Source organism: Diadema setosum, chromosome 8, assembly GCF_964275005.1.
Source record: "Diadema setosum chromosome 8, eeDiaSeto1, whole genome shotgun sequence".
In the NCBI taxonomy this organism is placed as follows: Eukaryota; Metazoa; Echinodermata; class Echinoidea; order Diadematoida; family Diadematidae; genus Diadema; species Diadema setosum.
The window spans coordinates 5,197,307-5,221,436 of NC_092692.1; the positions used below are offsets into that span (position 1 = coordinate 5,197,307).

The following is a 24,130-nucleotide window of genomic DNA, read 5'->3' on the forward strand; positions in this document are numbered from 1 at the left end:
TATTAGTTCGCCAGCTCGGACGTGCACAAGAATTACACACAAGTGGCGACCATACGGTAATTGACGTTAAGCTTCAGATGTCGAAGACCACCCATTTTTGTTTGTTTGTTTTGGTTTTGGTTTTGATGTACTATCAGCTAAACATACCAACTTAACTTCTTAATAACTTCTTTGCAGTGCATGTTGATTCAATCCATGCGAGATGGATCCAGCCTTGGAAGCTGAGTTTCAGGATGACTTTGAAGACCGTTTTGCTGATGAATTAGACGTGCTACGAGACCTTGAAGATGGTAAGACAACTCACAATTTGATGAAGATTGGGCAATCATTCAAAGAGATTCATAATATGACCAGTCTGATGACATGAAATTTTGATTCAATTGTTGCTACCGGATCCGTACAGTAAACTACACTTTCCATGATTGTTAATGTTATTGTTAGATATATTGTGATCAAGGAGTTGGATTCCTAATGATAAAGTTGGGTTCTACAGGCACAACTGGCTGGAAACTGAAATATTTTGTGTGGAAAGGAATAGAAAGAATTGAATAGTAGGTCTATTATACAGTATAATTGACCTCCTATTCAATGTTTGCGTGCACTGTATATTCAATCTATAAAGTGTAAATTATCTAGTATTGTATCAATTTGTGTATTTATGCTGCATGTGTGTAACGTACCTTTGACACTTTGTTTTTCTCATCATCCATCAAGCTATGTGATTATTTGTTGTGCTCAGCTCAGGCCATGCTTTGTAAAATGAACATTTTTCATCACACTATATCATTTCTACATTCTCTTGTCAGTGCTGTGGAATATAACTTTTATTTCTACGCACATTTCATGTGAACATTCTACAGCTTGTAAAGTATAGACCTTGTTGCTAATAAATTTGATTTTTATATAATTCAGAAGTGGAAAACACCCAGGGAATTGTGTCCAAACCCAAGCCACCTTCCCAGCTCTCGGCTGTGAATTCACAGCGCCAAAAGAATGAGAACCTGAAACCAGCCAGCAACGACGTAAAGACCGATGGCAGCCTGTCAGGGCGAAGCAGCAGGAAGCGTGATATGTACGAGATGTTTGGGATCATGTCAGACAGCGAGAGCGACGGTGAACTCGTCATCGATGCTCCATCTCCTATCAAAGGTAAATATTGCAAAATTACCTGCAAACCTTATGCATACCAAGAATTATGTTCTATTGTTGTAATTTCACAGGAGTGATAAAAAAAGGTTTTTTTTTTCTTTTAAATTCTGTGTTCTTAAAAAGATTTTCACTTGCTCACCAGGCTCTGAACATTGAGTTTCAGAAGTTATTTATTTATCAATGGACTGAAAGAAACTGACTTTGGCAGATGTTGTGCAATGCAAGACACAACACATATTGAAGATGGGAGGGGGGGGGGGGGTGGCTGCAGTATAGTGAGTGAAGTCAAGGTTTGAATCCTGTCTGGTGGGAGTACAATGTTTTAAATATATATATATCCTGGGGCAAATTTTTTTTACTCACCACGTTGTTCTTGACCCAGGTGTATAAATGGGTGCCTGGTAGTGGCTAGGGTGATAATGATGGCAGAGCCCTCTGGTAGAGCAGTGCTTACGTGGGAGAGGCTTCCCATCATACTTAGTAATACAGTGGTCTCCACTTGATCGGGTAGTGGCAGAGCATTTCTTACCTGATGAACTAGAGTACCCAATTAACTGGAAAACCTGTTAATTCATTTACTAGTACAATGCAGATCAGATACCTCATACTAATTACATACCTCTCTGCATCAGACACACAGCACGGTATGTCACATACGGCCGCAGTTCATGTAAAGTCACACAACAGCCTTAGTTAGTGTCTGTAGTGTAGTTTTGCAAACAGTCTGCATGCAGCCCCAAGTCCTCATCAAGCCACATGCACGCTTCTAATCTTAACATCTGCCATTCTTCTTTCTGCAGGAAACTAAGGCAATAGATCCATACTGAATTCTGAAACCCTCATAGACTTAATACTCAGGCCACCAGGTCCCCATATGGAACGGGTTAATCTTGAAAATTCCTACCCATTTATCCGGAACGCCTACCTGATTATCAAGTAAATATAACACTCATCGGGAACTGTTTTTCATCTTGTAAAGTCAATTAAGTGGAGTACCCAATTAAGCGGTACCAGATTATAAAGTGGAGAGTACTGTACCTTGGTAGCTATATTAAATATGCATGGATGTCTCTCTCATTCATGTTTGGTTTGCTGCGTTCCCTTCAGATCCCGATCCCAAACGCCCCAGGAAGACTCTCCTGGATAAGTTCAGGGACAACGCCCTGGAGAGGCGCGGGGAGAAGAGCCTGCACGACCTGGAGATCACTCCACCACCAACACCAGACAAGGGTAGAGGGGGTGGAACTCTTCCCCCCAAACCAGGAGGGAAGAGGTCCCTCAGAGTGCTGACCAGACAGCCGGAAGGCGAGTCGGTTAAAGTGACCGGACAGGACGGGCAGAGGGTCTTCCTCAAGATGAAACCGGAAGACGATACCTGGAAGAATGGAAAGGTATAATAGTTAGATTTTACGCATATCTCTGTCTCTCATAGTCTTTTAAACTTTGCATGTTTTAAACAGATTAAAACAAGTCCCAAGTATGTTCTGGCTGATGGGCTCCTGAAGATGGTAATGTTATAAACTTGATTTGTTGAACATAATATTGAAAGAAAAGTCATGTAAATTGGTATCCAAATGGTTGTTGCATGTTTAATGTATCCAAATGGTTGTCTAACTTTTGTCATTTAACATTTGTTGTTAGCAATGTAATTTTACTTAGTAAAGTAGTCAGTTGTAAGAATGAAAGGTTGTCTTTCAAGCAAATCGCACCTCAAAGAGGGTAGTGCTAACACCTCCCTTTCTCACACATGGGTTGCAAATTTGGTTATTTTTTAGCATTTAAAACTTTCTCAATGTCTCTGATTTTGTCTAGTACATTGCATTTTACAGAAGAATAATCACTGATTGTTCAAACCCTCGCATTAATGCACAGTACTTCTTTATTCACTTTAATGAATGAATATTCAGGTAAGTTTAGACCAATGAGGATTTTTCTTTTTTTGAATCATTTTGGAAAAGTGATCTCGAGTGTTGAAAAGAACCACTTACACACAAAAACAAACATTGCGACAGTGTACATTGTAAAGTTTCATGCGTGTATTGGATAGTTTAATATCACATGTGTTAATGGGTCTCTTATCTTAATTCAGTGATTTCAACATACCTGCAAGGTGAGAAGTTGATTTTTGTTACTGCATATATGTTATAATGAATTGATTTTTGTACCTGCATATATGTTAATGAATTGGTCCCTTTTTTTGCAGAAGTTTGTCTCAAAGTACAGTACCAACCACACAAAGGGTCTGCTGACATCCTCCTATGACACCCTAATCAGACAGATTGACGACGAGGTATTCCTTCACTTATTTTTATATAAAATACTATACTATAAAAGGGGTTATTTTCGCGTGAGTAATTTTTCGCACTCAGCTGGGGTAGATGAATTTTGTGTGTTTTTATTTCAGTGGAATCAAGACATTTTAGTAATGGCATATGACATGCAAAAATATTTGTGGGTTTTTATTTTCGCACTGATTTCTGGGTGCGAAAAATGTGCAAAAATTTCCACCTTTACAGTAAAATGTTTTTGCTTGACCATGTGTATTATCATGGCAATTTCAACTTGTACATGTATGCACAGCTTCCATCTTTTTAGTGGAAGCAGATTTTTTTTTTTTGAATTCTCTATCTCCTTTTTCAGTCTATCAGAACTCTGATGAGATTTTAAAACAAAGATAATGAATTGAACAGCAAATCTTGAGAAGCATTGTAGCATACACTGCAAAAGCACAATAAATCTGCCAGACTGAGTACATGTTATGTATAGTGGTGGTACATGCATGCAGTATATGAATGCCATCATTGATGCTTGCACAGTTGAAATAAAAAGTAAAAAAGTAAAAAATAAAAGGTGTTTGTGGAGACATGCTGCTGGTGCCTGACATTCATTTCTAATTTTCTTGCTTCACAGAACCGGAGGAAGGTCATTGAAGAGTCAACAAGGGTCTCAGAAAAACTGAGAAGGTAAGATTTGTCATTTTCAAATGAAGGAAAACTATAACAACAACAGCAAGCTCCTTTCTTTGTGAAATATTATATTTGTCATGTATTTTGGGAGTGATATTTTTACAAACAAGAACCACAACAATGGAATGATAATTCAGTATTACAGTGGACTCCCATTATAACGAAGTCATTGGGCCTGGCAATTTTCTTTCGTTATATCGAAATTTTGCTGTAATGGAGCAAATAAGCAATAAAAAAACATAGAGCGGATAATGTTGCGGCCTGAATTTTTGCTTCATTGTAACCAAAATTTCATTATAACCGTATTCATTATATTAGGAGTGCACTGTATGCCTTCTTTTGAGGAAAGTTAGTGATTTTCCACCACAGAGGCAATATACAGTGTACAGCATGTTTGTAGTATTGAAGGTAATATCTTGGGGAGTTGTTTATTTTAATGAATAAAAGTTGACTTGTGAAATTTGTCAAAATGAAATCATCACATAGATGTTCAGCAGCAATTGCACTAATTCTTGTGCATTACTTCTATAGACTTAATGAATTGACTAAAAATTCTTGTCACTGGCACCATACATGTGTAATTTGTAGTTTCTGAGATGGGAAAGTTTGAGATGCCTTTCTCCATTAAATGGCTGCTAAAATTAAATGGCCTGTGACCAGTATGTATTGTCTTTGTCTTGCCATACACCACTGATATTGATATTAGTGAAGATTGAATGTAGGAAAACAGTTTTTGCATATTTTTTATGCATGTTTGTTATTATGTCTGTCTGGTATTTGTGTTATTATATTATTTTTACCTCATTTGACGCACAGTTGTTGCAAACAACAATTTTTTTTTTCTAGCCTTTATTTACACCAATGCCTATGTTTGGTGATTGTATTCCACCTCAGGACTGCCTAAAGCCAAGGAAGATTACTTTGCACTTTTTCTCTTTGTTTTGTATCCCCAAACTTGGCCCTCGTAATCATCACTGCTTGCTGAAATCTGTCCCTCAGAGAACTGGCCAAGGAGTACGAAGATGAAGAAAGCGATGAACTGGTGGTGGGGAAGGCACAGGAGGATGATGGGAAGGAGAACAAGGGATTGTGGGTAGACAAGTACGCTCCGAGGCACTACACGGACTTGCTGAGTGACGATGTACGGGTGATATCACAGTTCTCCTACAGTCTCAAGTTATTCCCGCATCAGCTATTTGTTATCATCACTGTCTAAATAATTGTGTTTATGGTAGCCTATCTTTATAGCAAACCCCTCACTACCAAAGCAATCCCTCTGTTTTGTGGCACTTTTGTTTTATCACAAGTTGAAGTTAAATGGCTGAAAATAAACATATAATATTTGTATATGATCTCTTCATAGTTTTTGTGAATGTGTCCACGTATTAGCAGTATGTAAATGTGCATGTACTGCAATGTATTTGAGGGAACCTTTAAAATGTCTTTTGCAAAATTCCTACTGCAACCCCCCCCCCAAAAAAAAAAAAAAAAAATACTCACTGGGACAACTTTTCCATGAAGACTGCATTTCATGTTTCTCTTTTGAGATCTTAGTAGAAAGAGTTGACCATACAATGCATTGATGAAACACAATATTTTGTCTCTATTCAGGGAGTGAATCGCAACCTACTGTTCTGGCTAAAACTGTGGGACTATGTGGTGTTTGGGAAAGAGCTGAAGCAACCGAAAACCAAGGGGAAACATGATAGCGGTGCCAAGGGATTCGGGCAGCAGCCGAACAAGTTCAAGAGCAAGTTCCAACCAGAGGAGCTGACTGTGGTGAGGGCACCAGATAACATTACAATCCTCTTTAAAAGCAGTAAATTGTCATTTTAAATGATTGTAGTTTCCTGTTGAAGACTGAAACTAAATAACATAGATTTGTTTTAAACACTCGGACTGTTTGGTAAAGATCCTTGAGTAAAAACATTCATATCTTGTACAGAATATCTTTATCCCATATGTGTGATTTCCATTCATAAACTGTGTTAAACCATATACAGTGTACAACAAAGTTACCTCATACAGTGTTTTTGAGTACAGTGATAAACTCCTAACTTATTTTCTTACTTTGTTAGCAATATCACTGTGGAAAAATTTTATGAAAAATACATTGTGCAGCTTTTGTTGCTATTTTTTTTTCTCTGTTCCTTCTAGTGTCACTTTCTGACTTAATTCATGTGGGTAAGACTGATTGAATGGACAGGAATAGACCAGGTTACAGACATGTATATTTCACAAATTTATAAAAATTTGTGCCTGGAAACCAGAAAGTTTGTTCGAGCCCGTCTTGACAAAGCAGCCACCAATGTGTGCAAAATGGAGTCCAAGTAATGAAATATCGTAAAGTGTGAACAGCTGAATCTACAAAAGTAATTTTCCAAAATTATGGTAAAAACAACATATTTTAATGTGTGAGTGAGTTGACCAGCCTACTAATTCAATTTGAAGGGTTCCAATGAGCAAAGCTCCGTTTGTTTGTTTCCCAGGAACTGGACGAGCAGAAGCGGCCAAGGCTGAGGGTTGCCCTTCTCTGTGGACCCCCGGGGTTGGGCAAGACTACACTAGCCCACGTCATAGCCAGGCATGCTGGGTATAACGTAGTGGAGATGAATGCAAGGTGAGCAACAGAGGACAATTCCTGAAACCTCCATATGATTTACACTAGTCCCATGAGCTGCCTTTTGTGTTGGACTCCCATTCTATTTCAGTGCCTACTGACTTCCGTACAAATTATCTTTCTTATCCGACATTCATTCTACTAGCAAACATGGAAGGGGCTCATTTTCTTGTCATAATTTCAAGGCATACGCTGACAATGGCTTGTAAATTGTCTTTTGGTTGATCAAGAACTCTTCCTTGCCAAATCCGATATTCATTTGAGATAGCATCAAACATCAAAGGAAGTTGATTTTCCAGTCATAATTTCAAGGTACATAGGTAGTACACGAGCACTGCTAATGCATGCACATTCTCTATACTGTAGAGAAGAACCCATCCTGCCAAGTCACAATTTCTATAGCAGATATGCAAAAAATAGTGCATGAGCTTTCCATGGAACTCTGGAGAACCCGTCTTCATTAAATCGGTAATGACTTTGTTCTTGCCTGTTCTGCAAACAGCAAGGAGATCTTCTTTAATCCTCCTGTGGAATGGGAGATAATGGGCCTTTGTTTTAATGAATGTACCCCATTCTGGACTTGAGCAGAACACCAGTAGCAAAGGTCTGTGGTGCCGTATTGAAATTTGGTGAGTTTGGGGGGAATAAAACCACATCTGTGAAAGTCTTTATTATATTAGGGTCATCAGGAATTTTGATTTTGTATTTTCAAGTTGCAATGATTGCATTTACTATTACAGCAGCCAAGAAATAAACTGATACACTTTTGGAGTATTTAACACATTTCCAGTGGAAATCTGGTGGTTCCAGCTTAAAAGTTTATAATATAGACTTGAGACATTGTCAGATGTAGGTTTTAACTAATATAGAGCAAGAGCCTAGCTCGCCCTTCTACAGTATAATGCTTGACCCTGATGTTGATCGATATGTCCATCCCCCTGCAGTGATGACCGTAGCCAGGAAATCTTCAAGACTCGCCTACTGTCCACCATCCAGATGACCTCTGTCCTTGCCCCTGACCAGAGACCCAACTGTTTGGTCATTGATGAGATCGATGGAGCTCCACAGGTTAGAAATTTAACACATTCCGTATCTGAAGCTTTGCAAACAAGAAGCCTGCAGACACTTACTTGAGGAAATCAAGCTCTATTCTCCAAGTATTATCCATGTTTTATTTGGGTTTGATTATTTTGCCTTTTTTTGGGGGGGGGGATGGGGGTTAGGAGATCAAAAAAAAAAGCAAGCGCAGAGAGATTATTGCAGCAAATCACACTGCCTAAGCTAGTAATTTGTAAGTGTATCCCGTATTTCTTAGAGATTGTTAATATAAGACTTGATGTGAGAGAGGTACAATTCTGAAGCTTTCTTGTACATTGTGTCCTTTGGATCCCATTAACTGCAATATATATACTGTATATACAATGCTGGGAACATTGTAGTATTGTTGTTAATTCAGAATGCCAAACTTTTTCAACTGTTATGGTTTTGTCTTTGTACAGTAAGGTTAGGATGGTATCCTTTTTTTCATGGTCAAACTTTTGTTTATTGTATTAACTTCACCAAAGTACTTTTCGTCTTAGTCCTATCTGTGGTACTTGATTGTTTGTTTTTGGTTTAGCCGGCCATCAACTGTCTGATCAATATCATCAAGGCAGGCAGTGATGGTAACCAAGGGGGCAAGAAGAAGAAGGCACAACCTCCCCTCAAACGCCCCATCATCTGTATCTGCAATGATGTGTAAGTAACAAGGTCTTTAGAGGTTTAGAGCATACACTATACTCTTTGGAGTGACGAGCTCTCCTTGGCTTGGCCGTCAAAGGGAGGATATAATTTCCATCTGATGCTCTGATATCATTACTAATACTTTAATTATTATGATTTCATTCATCAGCATTATTGTCAGTACCATTTGATTGAGATTATGAGGATCATCTTGATTGTTATTTTTATTATCAACGTTCCATTGACATTGTTTCCATTTTCAATGCTATGGTCATCATGGTTGTCATTGTCCTCATCATTATCAACATCAACATCAACATCAATATCAACATCAACATCATCATCATCATCATGATCACCACCCCATCATCATTGTCATCACTGGCACCATGGACATCATCATCACCATCATTGTTATTGTCATCACCGCCAACACCGCAGTCGTTAAAATCATTATCATTATCATCACCACCATCATCATCCTTGTTTAATAGTCATCATTGTTCCAATGATCAATTTGTGGAAAACTGCCCCCCCCACGGAAGAAAGCAGTAACTGCATAGCTGCTGAGCTGAGATAAATGCGATTTTGTGTTTTTTGCAAATTCTTTAAAAACACAGAAACATTCAAAAATAATTTTGTGGTATGATTATGCACCATACCTAGTTGTCTAACAATACCTAGGAAAAAACTATGTTTCCGTTATTTTTTGAATGTTATTTAGGAAAATGCAGTTACTGCGGTGGCTCACCCTTGATTCTGGGTAGTTTCCCCACAGAAAAAAGCAGTAACTGCAGACGGCCAGGAGTCTGCTGTTTTCCCCATGGAAAAAAGCAGTAACTGCACATGTCACATGACCATAGGAGGAGAATTGTTACCACCACCAGGTTATAAAGTTCTTCTACTTTCTGGTTAGTCTAGATCTATAAGATCTAGGACCTAACTCTAGACCTAGACTAGGTCTTGTCGATTGAATGGCATTCTGTGTAAAAATAAGGTAATTGAAGTTGAACTTTGAAGTGCCCGGCCTGGCCCCTAACAGTAATGACCCTGGACTAGACAATAAAGTCAAGTCTCTTCGTCTTAGATCCTAGTCGAACTCTGACGTTACACTTGAGCTAGACTACAGATCTATGCCCAATGTTAGTGCTAGACCTAGATCTATTACGTTAGATTAGGCCTAGGCCTACTGACATTTTGTCTAACACTAAACAGTTAACAATAGATTAGACTCTAGGCCTAGATTAACTGCGACCAGCCCCAACACGCAGTGTTGGGGTCCCACAGTGTGTAACTGTGTACACGGAGCGTCCCGGGGTTAGGCCTAGATCTACTCTGTAACGTTAGATCTGGTAGACCTAACTTTAGGGCCTACATCTAACGTTAGACTAACGTTAGTGTATTAATACTAGTGCTCATCTCCCTTCAATATATTTTCAGCTCACCTAGATTTTCTGGTTCTGGCCAAAGCCATGGCTACCATGACTTTTCCTCTGCAATTCATGATAGATTTACAGGCATGCCTGGACCGCAGAAACTGTGTGACAGCATGGTTAGCACTGGCATGATCACTCAGACTGTACCAGACCTGCGATACTGTGCAAGTGATGACTGTGATGTGTGATGCAATGTTTAGCTAGTTACTGTATGCTGCAGAATTTATGCGCATGCAGCTAGCTGCACGCGTATTCTGCACTCTGAGCGCGCTGAGTCTGCCAGGTTTGCTAGTCTCCAGAAAGAAGCTTTTTCTACAACTTGTCATATGATTCCCTGCGGGCAGAGTTAAGTTACTGGTGAAACAATCTTTTTATATCTACTCCCCTAAATTATGGAAGAAACTGCTGTTTACATTGTTTTTGAAAAAATTAGTAGAAAAAATAAATGGTATTAGGGAAAAAAATATACAGGAAGGACTATACAGAGTCTGAATGATTAGACTAAATTGTTAGTTACTGCTTTCTTCCGTGGGCTTTGTTAGTTACTGCTTTCTTCCGTGGGGAAACTTGCAAAGTTGAATCAACTGGATGCAGTTACTGCTTTTTGCAAAAGTGAAAAATTGCATTTTTGGTCACTTTCATTTTTGTTTTTGCAAAACTGACCTATTAACATTGGAGAGCATTGGGTAAACTATTCATTTTTGCAAAAAAGTAAATATTCATAAAAATGTCAGTTACTGCTTTTTTCCGTGGGGGGGGGGGGGGGGGGCAGAAAAGGTCTCTTGTTATCAGCAAACTATACACTTTGATATCATCTTACAGGTATGTGCCGGCCCTCAGACAGCTGCGCCAGCTCGCCTACGTGACACACTTTCCTCCCACAGTGTCTGCTAGGCTGGCTCACAGGATGTATGTGGTGAGTTGCCATGCTATGTGCTATCCTTATGCAATACATCCATGACTAAATTGGTTCAAAGAGCATGCTATTTGTGATATAACCATTAAAAAAAGTAGCATATTGATATTAGTTCAGCTTCGAGCCTACGCTATGAAATGACGATGAGATCTCAAGATTGTTTTGAGATTTTTGAAAATTGCATAGTGCCAAGACATAATGGAACAAAATAATGTTGGGATATATATGACTGCTCACCTCTTCATTTATGTCATTCCATCATGGAATGTTACCTCCCTAGCACCATTCACAAAACCTCAATGGTTCTTGGTGCCGATGTGCCCACTGAGCAGGAATGTAGATGCTATGCCGTGCTTCTTTTAAGAGACTGTATTTTGGATCAGAATGCGGTGGTGATATGAGAATGACATCACTGGCAAGAACAGTCCGGCAAAGTGACTGCAAGAGTTCATGTTCATGTATGATAATGCTAGTCTGTGTCATTCAATAGTAATCAAGCATACCCTTACTTTCATTGTGATGAGATGGTGCTGGGGATGGGGTGTTCAGGTGGTTTGAGGATAACATCATTGCAACCCTCTTGACTCTTGACAGATCTCAAAGCGAAACCAGCTCCAGACAGACCTCACCACACTGATGGCTCTCTGCACAAAGGCGGAGAACGACATCCGATCCTGCCTCAACACTCTCCAGGTATATATCCTCTCACTGACATACTTGTAATGGCTTCATCAATCTGTGGACCATAGTAATCATGGTAGCAAGAATATTACTCTTAAGGTTAGCACACATCTTCTTAGGCAGAGGAACATAGATTCATTCTGCACAATTTCATAAAGACAAGTTATGTTGAAATTTGTACGTGGGTGTTAAAATCAGATGGACAATTCTACTCTGATCCTTCCACAGAGATGGCAATCATGGGGTTCCCATAAGATACAGTGTTAGCTATTCAAGGGTCTTCTGCTGTCATATCTTAACCTGTTGAGGATGGTTTGATTTTGCTACAACACGCATTTCCCATAGATGCTTGCCTGAGTATACTCGGGACTCGTCCTCGACGGGTTAAAAGGTACAAGTCCTATTTTGCTGGAATTTTGCTGAAACTGTAATGATTATGATACTTTGTTTACACCATCATCATGCTGTGATTACATCACTGTCAAGGTATAAAAAAACCCCCCACCTTTCCCCACAAGACAAATTCTGGGATGATGATTGCAGTGATGATGATTCAAAGATGAGAAACGATGAGAAAGGAAGAAATAGACAGAAATAGATCATATACTTTCGTACTGGACCATACATCATATGTACGTTTTGAATCATAATTGTCAAACCTGCAAATGCTCCTTATTCTGCAGCAAGCCTCATTAAATACTATAGATTCCTTCATGCCCTGACTTAAAGTATTGTGAACAAGAAAAAAATGTCGGTATTCATAAACAAAGTGATTTACAAATTTTGTATATATTTCTGCAAAGCTTAAGTCTCTAGGAATATGAATAGTTAACTTTGAGAAGGTGAAAATGTCTTTAGAACGATTGAGAGATGGTGTTTTGAGGCCCTTTTTAGACCACCTGAACCCGATCTGATGGCGAAATTTTGGTGACCAAAATTATGACGTCATGACATGGACGAATCAGCCCTGCGCTCGCTGATGTGATACGCTACCGCTAGCTAACTTTGCACCTAAGCTACGCTCTGTATCACGCCGCCGCGAGCGATGGCCTGAGTGCACCGAGGTATCTGTACGTGTCTTGTTTACTCTATCAAGCAAAAGTGAGTTATAATTTCACTTATTGAACCCATCTTCCTTCGAATTACCATGAAGTATACCTTTTTAATTTTCTACTTGCGCTTTCGCGCCTCAGTCTCTACTCTTAAACGGCTTATAGTAACCGTTTAATAGGCCTAGTTAGTACAGTAGTAGAGCCTAACGTTATGGTAGAACAAGAACTCTGACCTAGCTAACGTAAGGATCTACGTTGTGGAGTAGCCTATGTAGGGTTGGACCTACTACTCATCGACCGCCTAATGTTTATTTGCTTGATAAGGATATTTAACACTGAAATTCACGTTAAAAACTTGACCTGCGTGATTGAGAAAATCCAGCTCTATCAAATGCCGTTGTTCCCTTTTCGATTCGAAGTTTCAGTGCAAAAATGTCGCTGACGAACTAGCGTGGCCTCGTTTCAGCTCCCCGCGGTAAATCGCGTTATCAGGATCGACAGCTGTTTTTTGCATTGACAATGCACGCAAACCGAGTTGTATTGAACACCGTGTTGTAGAAAACGTCAACGAAGCTTTTTAGGAACTTCCATAGACATTACATTGTGCTGTCATTACGATTCGGTGAAAGTATTCATTTGAAATTTTGTCCTTGATTAAAACCATTAATGAACAGTGAATTATCGCGTTTTCCCACACCATCCTCATCTACATTCAAAGCCGATCCATTTTTATGTGCTTTGCGCGCAGACGAAGTGCGTACTAAGTGTTCAGTGCGCGAATTATACGCGGTCGGATATGTAGTGGGGCTACCATACACACCAAACTAGCTCTCCGGCGGGGACTCGGCGGTTCGCTACTGACGTTGCTTCAGACTATATTATTAGTATTATTATGGCTATTATTTATTTATTTATTCATTTATTTATTTATTCATTCATCTCTTCTTCTTTTTTTAAATAATGGTACATTTTACCCTGCTGTTTCTGCCGATAAAGCAGATGCGACTAAAGACAGGCAAGGTACAGTATTGTATTGCATCCGCTCACAAAGAACTACGTGCTTTATGAATGGCGGACTCGATGTAGAGCTAGCTAGCGCTGCACACTCGATCGTAAAGGGTACGTTCGTCCATGACATGACGTCATATTTTAGGGCCCCGAAAAGACGGCCGTTCTGGAGCGAAAATCGGTGAAGTAAATCAGTCAGTTTTAACTCGCGATTTTTCAGTGGTACGAATATATTTTAAAAAGTCACATAAAAAATCTGTTTTAACAGACATTTCCCTCTGCTTTGACACCTTCTTTTGTATGATTTTCTTGATTTTAATGTCTCGTTCACCATCCTTTAATATTAAAAGTCAGATTTCCCTGATTCGGGAATCGTAGTCACCTAAGCCATTACCATGTGTGTATCACAAAAGTTTCTTCCTGATAGTCTTTGAACCCTTCCTGATTTTGGTTAATGAATGTATGCATTGTCATTGTGCTGCCACTGAACATGTCGACTGGAGAATATTCTTTTCAATCATAATTGTTTATTCATCTGTTTCTAAATTTGTATACATGGAGAAAGTATCTCTTTTTGAATCACAGGTTATTTTCCTTCGCTTTCTTTGTTTCCTGCTAGTTCCTCCAGCAGCAGGGAAAACCAGTGACCCTGAGCCTGGTGCACTCCCTGACAGTGGGCCAGAAGGACCAGCACAAGAGCCTCTTCTCTGTCTGGCAGCAGCTCTTTCAGCTCCCCAAGCCTAAGAAGTGAGCCGTCTCATTCTAAATCATGGCACAAAATAACTAGATTTTGCTATAAATTTGGGTTATGAATACTGTATAGGCTGTTATTTTCACGAGGGTTTAATTTTTGTGAATTTCGCGAATCTCTGTTAGTCCACGAATTTTACAACACATGAAAAAGTCGCCATACGCTAGGCTAATAGTGCTCTTGCAATATTCTCGGTGTCAATTCGCGAAAACAACATTTCGCAAAAATGTTCATGACCTCCTCATTGGCAAAAATAACAGCTTATACAGTAATGGATTTGTATAGAAATCCACATATTTTACTAATAAGGTATGGACTAGCAAAACAACAATATGGCATGAGAGAAAAATATACTGTAAACTGTTTATCATTCATAGCTCAACCATTACTGATATTTATTATGAATATGACGGGACAAGTACAAAATTGTTAATAGGCATATGCTGTTGGTCAGAAGTTAATTTGAGTAAAATTATCAAAAGAGAGTTTACAAGTTACATTTTCAAGGCAATTATTCCCATAACAAGTCAAAAGTAGTACTCATATTGTCATTGTCTTGTTTATGTTGTGTGTGTCTGTCTACAGGAAACAGTATACCAACCCCCATGACTTGAAGCAGGGGTCAAGGTTGGGGGCTTCGCTGGACTCCATGCAGGGCCTCGACGGGGACATGACGTCCCCAACGGCCCGCTTCCACCACATGCTCCATGTCATCCAGGCCAGTGGGGAACACGAAAAGCTCATGCAAGGTAGGGTAACAGACAAACAAAGAAACAAACAAAATGAGACACATATCGTCGCTGGGGTGACAAGACCTCGTATCTACAAAATGTCAAATGTTCAGGAGAGCCAAAACACATGGCGGCCAAAGCATTGTGGCGAATTGGATAGCCTTTCCTTTGACATGCCGTGGTGGCTTCATTTTTGGAGTAAGACAGTTGGGATTTGGACAAGACATCGCTTTACCCATTATTTGACCATTAATCCAAAAAAGTCATTTTCACCAAAATTGCGGATACAAGGTCTTGTCACCCCAGCGGCGATGTATGCATACATACAATGTATACTAACACACATATCATATTCAAATACACAAAAATATATGTAAACATAATAGACAGAGGACAAACAAATGCTATGGGAATTTGGAGAGAAATGTGATGGATGTGAATGTGCTGTTTACTTTTCTCTCAAATTTTGTTTTTGGTGTGTGTTTCATTATCTTGAAATTGATCATTTGTATGTGCATAATCTGTCCTATGTTTCCAAAATGGCATGTTTACACTAAAAGTCACTGGCATTTTTATTTGCCAGTGGCAAACTAGCATTCTATTTCTTTGCATTTTTGGCATAGAGGTGTACAAGTGAATTCATATAGATTACCTTTTTGTGTCCAATAAGTTGAAATTTTTTAATTGTTTGCTTACTTGGTGATCCAAAAAAGCATTTTAATAGTGCAAATTGGAAGATCCCAATGCGGCAACTACAGTGGATTTTCCAAATCCATGAATTTTTTTGGGGTCTTTTTGGCATAAAAAACGATCGTCAGTTGAGAACAGTGGATGCGGGACGATCGATTCATTGAAAGTGCTATGATATGTGAGGTGTGCAACGATGACTGCAGAAAGGTGACAAAGGAAGATCAGTGTTTTGGATATGTATGGTGATGTAGAGGATCTCAAAATAATTTGCATGGTCAGAGTTGCATGTATTCTGCAACTCATTTCTCCTTTTTCGTGAACACCAGTTTTGACGTCTGAGACATCTTGTGGTTTTGGCTGTTGTGTGGGATGAAGATGTAGATGACAATTACTTTTAAAGACAGAGATAGTCGACTTACTTCAATATTTTAGTGAAAGATGTTACCCTAGGATGTTACCCATTTAAGTAGTTCTGCTATGCTAGTCATTCAAATCAGTGGTAACCTTTTTACCTCGCCTCATTCCAGTCAACACACTAGTCACAAATCATGTTTGCCTTTCGATATATACCATCAAATGGTAACAATCCTGAAGTTCAGGTGCAAGTTTCTTCACTTTGTCTCCCTCTACAAATGATATCTTTCTTTCAATCCTGAAGTTGTTTCGTATCTGCATTATTTTGTTTATTTGTCTGCTTGTTTGCTTGATTGCGTGTTTTAGGTGTCTTTGAGAACTACTTGGATGTCAAATTTAAGGATCCGCACATGGATGCAGTAAGTATTATGTCTGTGAACATTTCAGGCGACTGTCAGTTTACAATCCAACATTTACAATCTATCTTATATCTCGTAGCACTAGTAGGATTTAAGAAAATATTGCATGACCTGGGCCACATTTACAAGTTTTCCATTTTTTTTTTTTATGGGCATGAAGAAAAAAATGTCTGCAAATTGCATGATTGTTCCATGATGACTATAGAATTACAATTTGAAGTAAAAAGTAGCATACATGTTTTGCATTTTGAGAGGTGTAGTATCTAATGAAAATGTTTGCTAGTATAGGTCATCAATCGATTGATTGTCCCATCTATTACTGCCTGATGGTGTTTTGTTGCAATGCTGCTGGTGGCTCCATTTACAATGACATTGCAGCTTTGCAGTGTGCGCCTTTGAAAAAATCAAACCACCAAAAACATTCAAACAAACAAAACTCTCTCTTATTCTTCTCCCAAGATCAACGCAGCCTGTGATTGGCTGGTCTTCTCCGACAAGGTCCAGACGAAGATCGCCATGACGCAGAACTACACTTTCGGACGCTTCCTGCCCTTTGTGCCCCTCACATTTCACATGCTGTTTGCCTGTGTGGCATACACCAAGATTCGTTATCCCAACACCCAGTATGAGGTAAGGAAATTTTTGGGATTCTCTTTATTTTCTGTTGTTTTCAAGTGTTTGGGTATTGAAATCTGATGTTGTAGCACAGGACCTTCTCAAAATTTCACAATCAAAAAGCATAAATAAAAATTTTGAATTCTGAGAGATATATACAGAGAAATACTTATATTTTATATTCAGTATCAATCACTCCAATAAGCAAATATAAGACCACATAAGACTTGCATTTTTGTGCCTTTTTTGGTTGTAATCTCAACTTACAATTTGAAAGGGCTGTATCAAAGTTCTGTCATCTTTACTTGGTAAGTTCAGACTTTTTCTCTCTCTCTCTCTGGTTGTGTAGCCTCTAATAGATTTTTACTCCCTTAGCTTTCCCGCTACAATATCATTAAACCACAAAGAGCAAGCCTTAATCTTTAATTTGACAAGTCTCACGTTGAATTATTTATGGGGACTTAACCTGGCATTGTATACAGTCTCCAGTCCAAACATGTTCACAAAGCTGCATAGGAATTGTAGAAATGCTTATGTAGAAGATGTTTGTTTTTAACAAACACATGTCATTCATATTTCTGTATGGCCCAGGCTGAGCCAAGGTGACACTTACAGATGCATTTCAGGTTCAGCCATGGACACAAACCTAGCTAGCATATTGAGCGAAGTAACAATATCACAGCTGTAATTCAACAAGTTTTGTGTTTATTATTTCTTTTTGCAGCTGAAAACAAAGAGGGAGCACATCAGCAACCTGGTGGAGACCATGTGTGCTGAGAGCACACCCCATGTCCGGCGGGGTATAAACCTGACGCTGGCCGTTACCGAGATCCTCCCTCCTCTTCTCATCATCCTCAGGCCAGCCTTCAGACCGGTAAGCAGGGGGATGGGGATGGAGACATTGTGGTCTGTTTGGTGGTGGTAACAGTAGAGGGCTCAGTTGTTTGTTTGTCTGTTTCGTTTCCATCTTAGAAAATGGTAGGGTAGCCCATATTCAGCTGCAGTAGCTGGTCTTCCATGGGGTCCAGATGGACGTAAGGCGGGACCACTTCACCGGGTTAAACACTCTGCTCTTTGCAATGAATAAATGAAGTGGGATCTTTTAAGTGCATGAGTTGCGACTCTCTCACACATGTGACCTCCATTTTATGTGTGTTTTGCCTCTTACTGGAGGGAATGTTATGATTACACACAACATTGCTCAGTGGGGCCCGGGAATCGAACCGGGTCCTTAGGATCGTGTGGCAAACGCACTAACAAGTGAGCTAACTCACCACCCCTGTAATAGAAGTGGAAGCCCCAGCCAAGACAGAAATGTGATTTTGCAGACGAAACCTTTGACCCTTTTTAAAAGCCCTTGTGCTATTGTTAGGGCCGAAAGCAGTTAAACAGTGTCAAACACTCTTCCTTTGTGAACACTGTTCTTCAATCAGCCAACACACACTGTCACTTAGGTGGAGACATTTGCCAAGGCAGGTTTGACAGTATATTGTTGAAATTGTTGAGATTGTCCAATATGATGTAGTGAGTAATTTGCATTTGCTTACCGTGTAGATCAACACCCAGCTGTTCAGTGTGTCGGAGAAGAAACAGCTGAAGGAGCTGGTGGACACCATGATAGCCTACAACCTGACATACCGGCAGGAGAGGAGTGCAGAGGGAACGTACAACTACAACTTGGACCCGTGAGTGTTTTGAGTGTGGCTTGTGATCGCTACTAACATGGTGATCACCTGTGACAGCAAATGTGATGACACTATGTATCTTGGCCATCTTACTATGATTGAGACCATAGTTGATATCATCTTTACCTTTAGTTAGAAATGAAATAAGAGTATGAAATACAGTGTACATTATGTTGCTTTTGATGATTACAGCAATAATTACAATCGCAAATGAGGAATTTCATAATGTACGATTGCATCAACTTTGCAGTTGTAACAAGGATAATCACTAGAGGGGAATACAGAATGTTTGGAGGATGATTATTTTTGTTGCATACTGGTAATTGTAGATATTGTTTACACCTTATACGTATAAAATCTTGTAAATTGGAACTTGGAAAGAATTATGCAAGTAGTTCAATTTTATATTGAGAAGCATGTTGATGGAATAAAAAACTATTTATATTCACAGCAATAGAGAGAGATCTCCCACATAAGAGACGATGTGCAATAGATTTATTTTACATTGGGCAATTTTTTCGCATGCTGTTAATTTTTCAATATTGGTCATCTTGTAAAACTCATGAAAGTGGAAATTTGGAAATATTTCGTACCAGCTGCTACGATAGAGTTGCATTAATTGTCACCCAAAAAGTTAGTGGAGATGAATTGGAAACTAGAGTCGTCTAGATAACGTGACAGTTATTATAATGTGATGGTAATGAGAATAATGCTGATTCAGGTTTGAAAGAAATGTTGGCTCTCCTCCATTGGTCTTTGTAACTCTTGAACTTCTTCATCCCACAGAAATCTTGAAGTTGTCACACGGTTCTCAGACTCTCCACCAGTCAGACCAATCACCTATGCAGCCAAACAGCTCATAGCCAGAGAGGTAAACTACTAAACTGCATTCTGTCCAAAAATTAATCACAAGTTGTCAAGTCTCAGATACATTTCCATGGTTTGGTGTGGTATCTTTTTACTATGATTTTTACTGTTCATTGTCAGTGTATCATAAGGAAGAGTAAAAACATAGTTTTTGACTGATGCCCTTTCATTTATTGTTAACATACAACTGCTTCAGTAGCAGATTTTTTCGAAAGCCTGTTGATTGCTTCAGTTATAACAGATTGAAAAAAAAAATGCCAGTGCATTTTAGAAGATTTGGGAATTCATGTTCTTGTCTCAAATTGTTGTAAATTTCTTTCTGAATATTTGCAGGCTGCTTGTAGGGCTGGAATGAAATAATGTGTATTTATGTTGACCACATAATGCAACAAATAATGCCTTGTCTATGGCTGTAATATAACACTTGACAGTCCCTCCAGAATTATATTTTCTTCTTTAGTCAATATTTTTCCTCACTGCTACGTGCTGTGGGTAAAAATATAATCTCTTGGGGAAAATGTAACTCCCCCTGGGATATCAACACCTCTTAAAGGGCAATATTTTTTATATTATTATCCATTTTGCAGATTGACTTGGAAAAGATGCGGCGGAGTGAAGCAGCATTGGACACGAAAAGTGAAGGGTAAGTCCCAATTTTTGACCATACATATATAATCTGCTAAACAAAATTGTACCTGTGAGGGTGTTGATGGAGAGTGATTATAGTTTTAAGGATGATAAGGATGTCAATTATTGCTGCATGAACAGAGGGCTGAAAATTGATGCAAATGTATGACATTTATGTGATCACAAATTGAATTAGATAAAATTTTGGTGGATAAACTGTCATTCCAGAGAAGAATTAGCTTCTTCAATTGGATTAGACCCCCCTCCGCCCATACAAATTACTGACAATTTCAGTCTATCACTTTGAATTTGTCTTTTTAGTGTGTAAAAACAACATTCATGAGAGTTTTGCCTTTTGCTGATGTCGTAATTGTTTTAATAGTTCAAAGACATCGGGACTACCTGTTCAAAAACCAGTCAACGCCAAGGAAAAGAACTCTGACACTGCCGTCCCGCGCCACAAGCAGAAACTACAGGCGAAGAAAATTGATGTGGAAGAGGAAGAAAAGGTGAGTGGACAGAACACTCAGTCAAGTGTTCTGTTTTGTCAGATAAACACCAGAGATATTACTACAATTGTATTCCCCCCTCGGAACTGAGGAAGTTTGAGATTAACTTGATAATTGACAGAACTTGTACTTTGTGATAATTCGTTATTGCAATCCCTTTGACAGAAGTGAATAATAACACATATCAAACAAATTATATTACTTGCAGAGAAGTTCAGAAAATATCTTGTCAGATATGTTTTTGTTCATGTAGTTTTTTTTTTCCCCATTCAAGTGATGTCATTCTTGTCTACGGTTCCCTGAAGTAAACTAGCATTTTGACTGTGGTTTAGGGTTGGATCAGGGGTAGAAACTTGTCTTGAGCTTATGATTGTTATAAAAAATGGTTGTGTGCATTACCTCTGGTTGACCAGAAAGTGGGCAATTATTCATATGCTGGTATCTTGTCTGTTTTAAAGTGACAAGTATGACGGTTGAAATCTTTGTCATTATCAGTTATTTAAATTCTGTGGCTTTCTGATGGAAGGGGCAGAATCAAGTCTGTATTGATTCCTTTCGATTGTCCCTCTTGCAGCCCATGAGAGATTTCTTTGGAAGGATCATCCAGGTTCCAGCAGGAACAGGGGACGACCAAGGTAAATGAAAAACTCACACACATTGCCAGGACAAGAAGGACTCTTGTCAGATGCCTTATTCCTAAGTTGTCCAATTTTGTAAAATTCAAATTTCTCGCAAAGGGATTGTATCAGAGTAGCTTGTCTAAAATGGCTACTCACCCAGCTTTGTAATGAAAGCCTCATTTGCTGCTCATGCTCACCTGAGTCAATACTACAGTGAGCCATTGTTGTGTTGTGTTTTTTATGATGCATCCACAAACTCTTTACGTCTTCATTCCATTCTTAGAATCCATGATTACATTTTCTCAAAGCTTGGCAGGAATGATTTTTATGCCTCCGCCACGAAGTGGTGCCGGAGGCATTATGTTTTCGGGTTGTCCGTCCGTCCGTCCTTCTGTCCGTCCGTCCGTCCGTCCGTCCGTCCGTCCGTCCGTCCTTCCGTCCGTCCGTACTGAATTTTGTGGACAAGGTAACCATCAAAACCTGTTAAGGTATCCTAATGAAACTTGGCATGTATGTGTATTAGGGGGTGAAGTTGTGCCTATCGACTTTTGGGTGCACATGCTAAAGGTCAAAAGGTCAAGGTCAAATACATAAAATTTCACTATTTCCACCATATCTATTGAATGCCTGAAGATATTTTCTTGAAACTTAGTGTGTACATGTATTACCCAATTAAGACTCTCTGGTGAAAGTTTGGGTCATGAGGTCAAAGGTCAAAGGTCAAAAGGTCAGGGTCAAATACATAAAATTTCACTATTTCCACCATATCTATTGAATGCCTGAAGATATTTTCTTGAAACTTAGTGTATACATGTATTACCCAATTAAGATTCTCTGGTGAAAGTTTGGGTCATGAGGTCAAAGGTCAAAGGTCAAAAGCTCAAGTAAAAATATTAATACTTCTTTTTTTTCTCCATACCTTGGAAAATTGTTCAAGGTATCTTCATGGAACATAGTATATACATATACTGACTGGAAGTGATTATCTAGAGAATGTAGGGTTCATGGGGTCAGAGGTCAGGGGTCAAAGGTCAAGTGCAACACTTCAAAATTTTACTATTTCCCTCCTATCATGCAATGCCAGCAGGGTTATTTTTTTTTACACTTGGTGTATGCATACATGTGTAACCTAATAGAAATTCTCTGGAAAGTTTTTTTCTTCTTTTTTTGCCTCAAAGGTCAAAAGGTCAAAGATCAAGTGAAAGTGCTGAACTAACATTTTCCTCCATATCTCGGAAGTGGCTCAAGTTATCTTGAAACTTAGTACATATTATGCATGTTCTACCTGAAAGTGATTATCTTATGAATTTTAGGGTCAAGGGCCAGATGAAAATGGTAACAATTTACTATTCAATTCAGAAATTGCACTTTTTCTCCACACCTGTACCTTGAAAATTACTCAATGCCTAAATGTATGAATGGGTCAAAGTCGAGTTAAAGTCCTTAAATCCCTAGATACATGCTCTCCTATTCATCCAATTAAACCTAGGTCAAGGAAGGTGAACATTCAACACATTTGTGACAAACTTGTCATTTCAATATTATGCCAATTTTGTGAAAATGTAATCACACATTGTCCACATGTACTATCTAGACCTATTGGGAAAATCATGCATTATGGCGGAGGCATACCAGTCGCCAAAGCGACATTTCTAGTTAGGACTATGGGATATGAAATTGTTCCAAGTAGCATACCCCCTTGTTGCAATACATTATTCGTAATTCAAAATAATCAAACATGTAGTACAAGGTATTTCACAGAAAAAAAAAATCATAGCAAAATATTGGCATGAGCAATAGCTACTAGGTGAGCACATTATTGTTGTTAATATAGTTCCAATTGTAGTATATTGTAGCGTAGAATGATTATCGTAAAACATGACTTGGGTGTGTGTGTTAGGCATCATTTCAGACTTGGTTATTATGAAGTGCCAGTAAAGATGCCATTTCAGGAACGAGTGTGACTTGTCGTTTTGATAGATAGTACTGTATTTTTTCCAATAATCATTGATATTGATGCAGGAAACGAAGCCAATCAGAACAAGAGGCAGAAGCAGCCAGCCAAGAGGCGGCCAAACAAGCAACTCTGGTACAACTTCAACACCGGCTACACCAATGCTGTCAGGAAGCACATCAAGATACAGGAGCTCCTATGAATGACACTCTGTGTAAAACTGTTGATGTGACCCCAGGAACAGCTATCACAAACACTCTGTGTTACAACTTTTAACACCGGCTGCACCAATGCTGTCAGGGAGCAATCAAAATACATTAGCTCCTATGAGTGCCACTCTTTGTGTAACTATTAGGTGTGACCCCAGGAACACCTATGACAAACACTCTGTGTCACAACTTTAACACCAGCTACACCAATGCTGTCAGGAAGCACATCAAGATACAGGAGCTCCTATGAATGACACTGTGTGAAACTATTGGTGTAACCCTAGGAGCACCAATGACAGACACTCTCTGTTACACCTTTTAACACCAGCTACACCAATGCTGTCGGGAAGCACACCAAGATACATGAGCTCCCATAAGTGCCGCTCTGTGTGTAACTATTAGGTGTGACCCCAGGAACACCTATGACAAACACTCTGTGTTACAACTTTTAACACCGGCTACACCAGTGCCATCAGGAAGCACATTAAGATACAGGAGCTCCTATGAGTAACAGTCTGTAACTATTAGATGTCACAACAGGAGTACCTG

The 24,130-nt window shown here is 39.1% G+C and overlaps 1 protein-coding gene across 1 annotated transcript; it reads left to right on the forward strand.

Moving 5' to 3' along the window:
• Window positions 1-202: 202 nt before the first annotated feature.
• Window positions 203-23,672, forward strand: LOC140231725 (chromosome transmission fidelity protein 18 homolog). Its single transcript, XM_072311878.1, has 23 exons — window positions 203-290; window positions 913-1,149; window positions 2,257-2,540; window positions 3,353-3,439; window positions 4,060-4,112; window positions 5,115-5,256; window positions 5,727-5,894; window positions 6,605-6,735; window positions 7,680-7,803; window positions 8,354-8,472; window positions 10,716-10,809; window positions 11,404-11,502; window positions 14,170-14,297; window positions 14,887-15,050; window positions 16,443-16,495; window positions 16,955-17,125; window positions 17,835-17,984; window positions 18,665-18,795; window positions 19,582-19,666; window positions 20,250-20,305; window positions 20,672-20,798; window positions 21,373-21,433; window positions 23,441-23,672. The coding sequence occupies exons 1-23, from the start codon at window positions 203-205 to the stop codon at window positions 23,572-23,574; spliced, it is 2,886 nt and encodes a 961-aa protein (XP_072167979.1). The 3' UTR covers window positions 23,575-23,672.
• The last annotated feature ends 458 nt before the right edge of the window (window positions 23,673-24,130 follow it).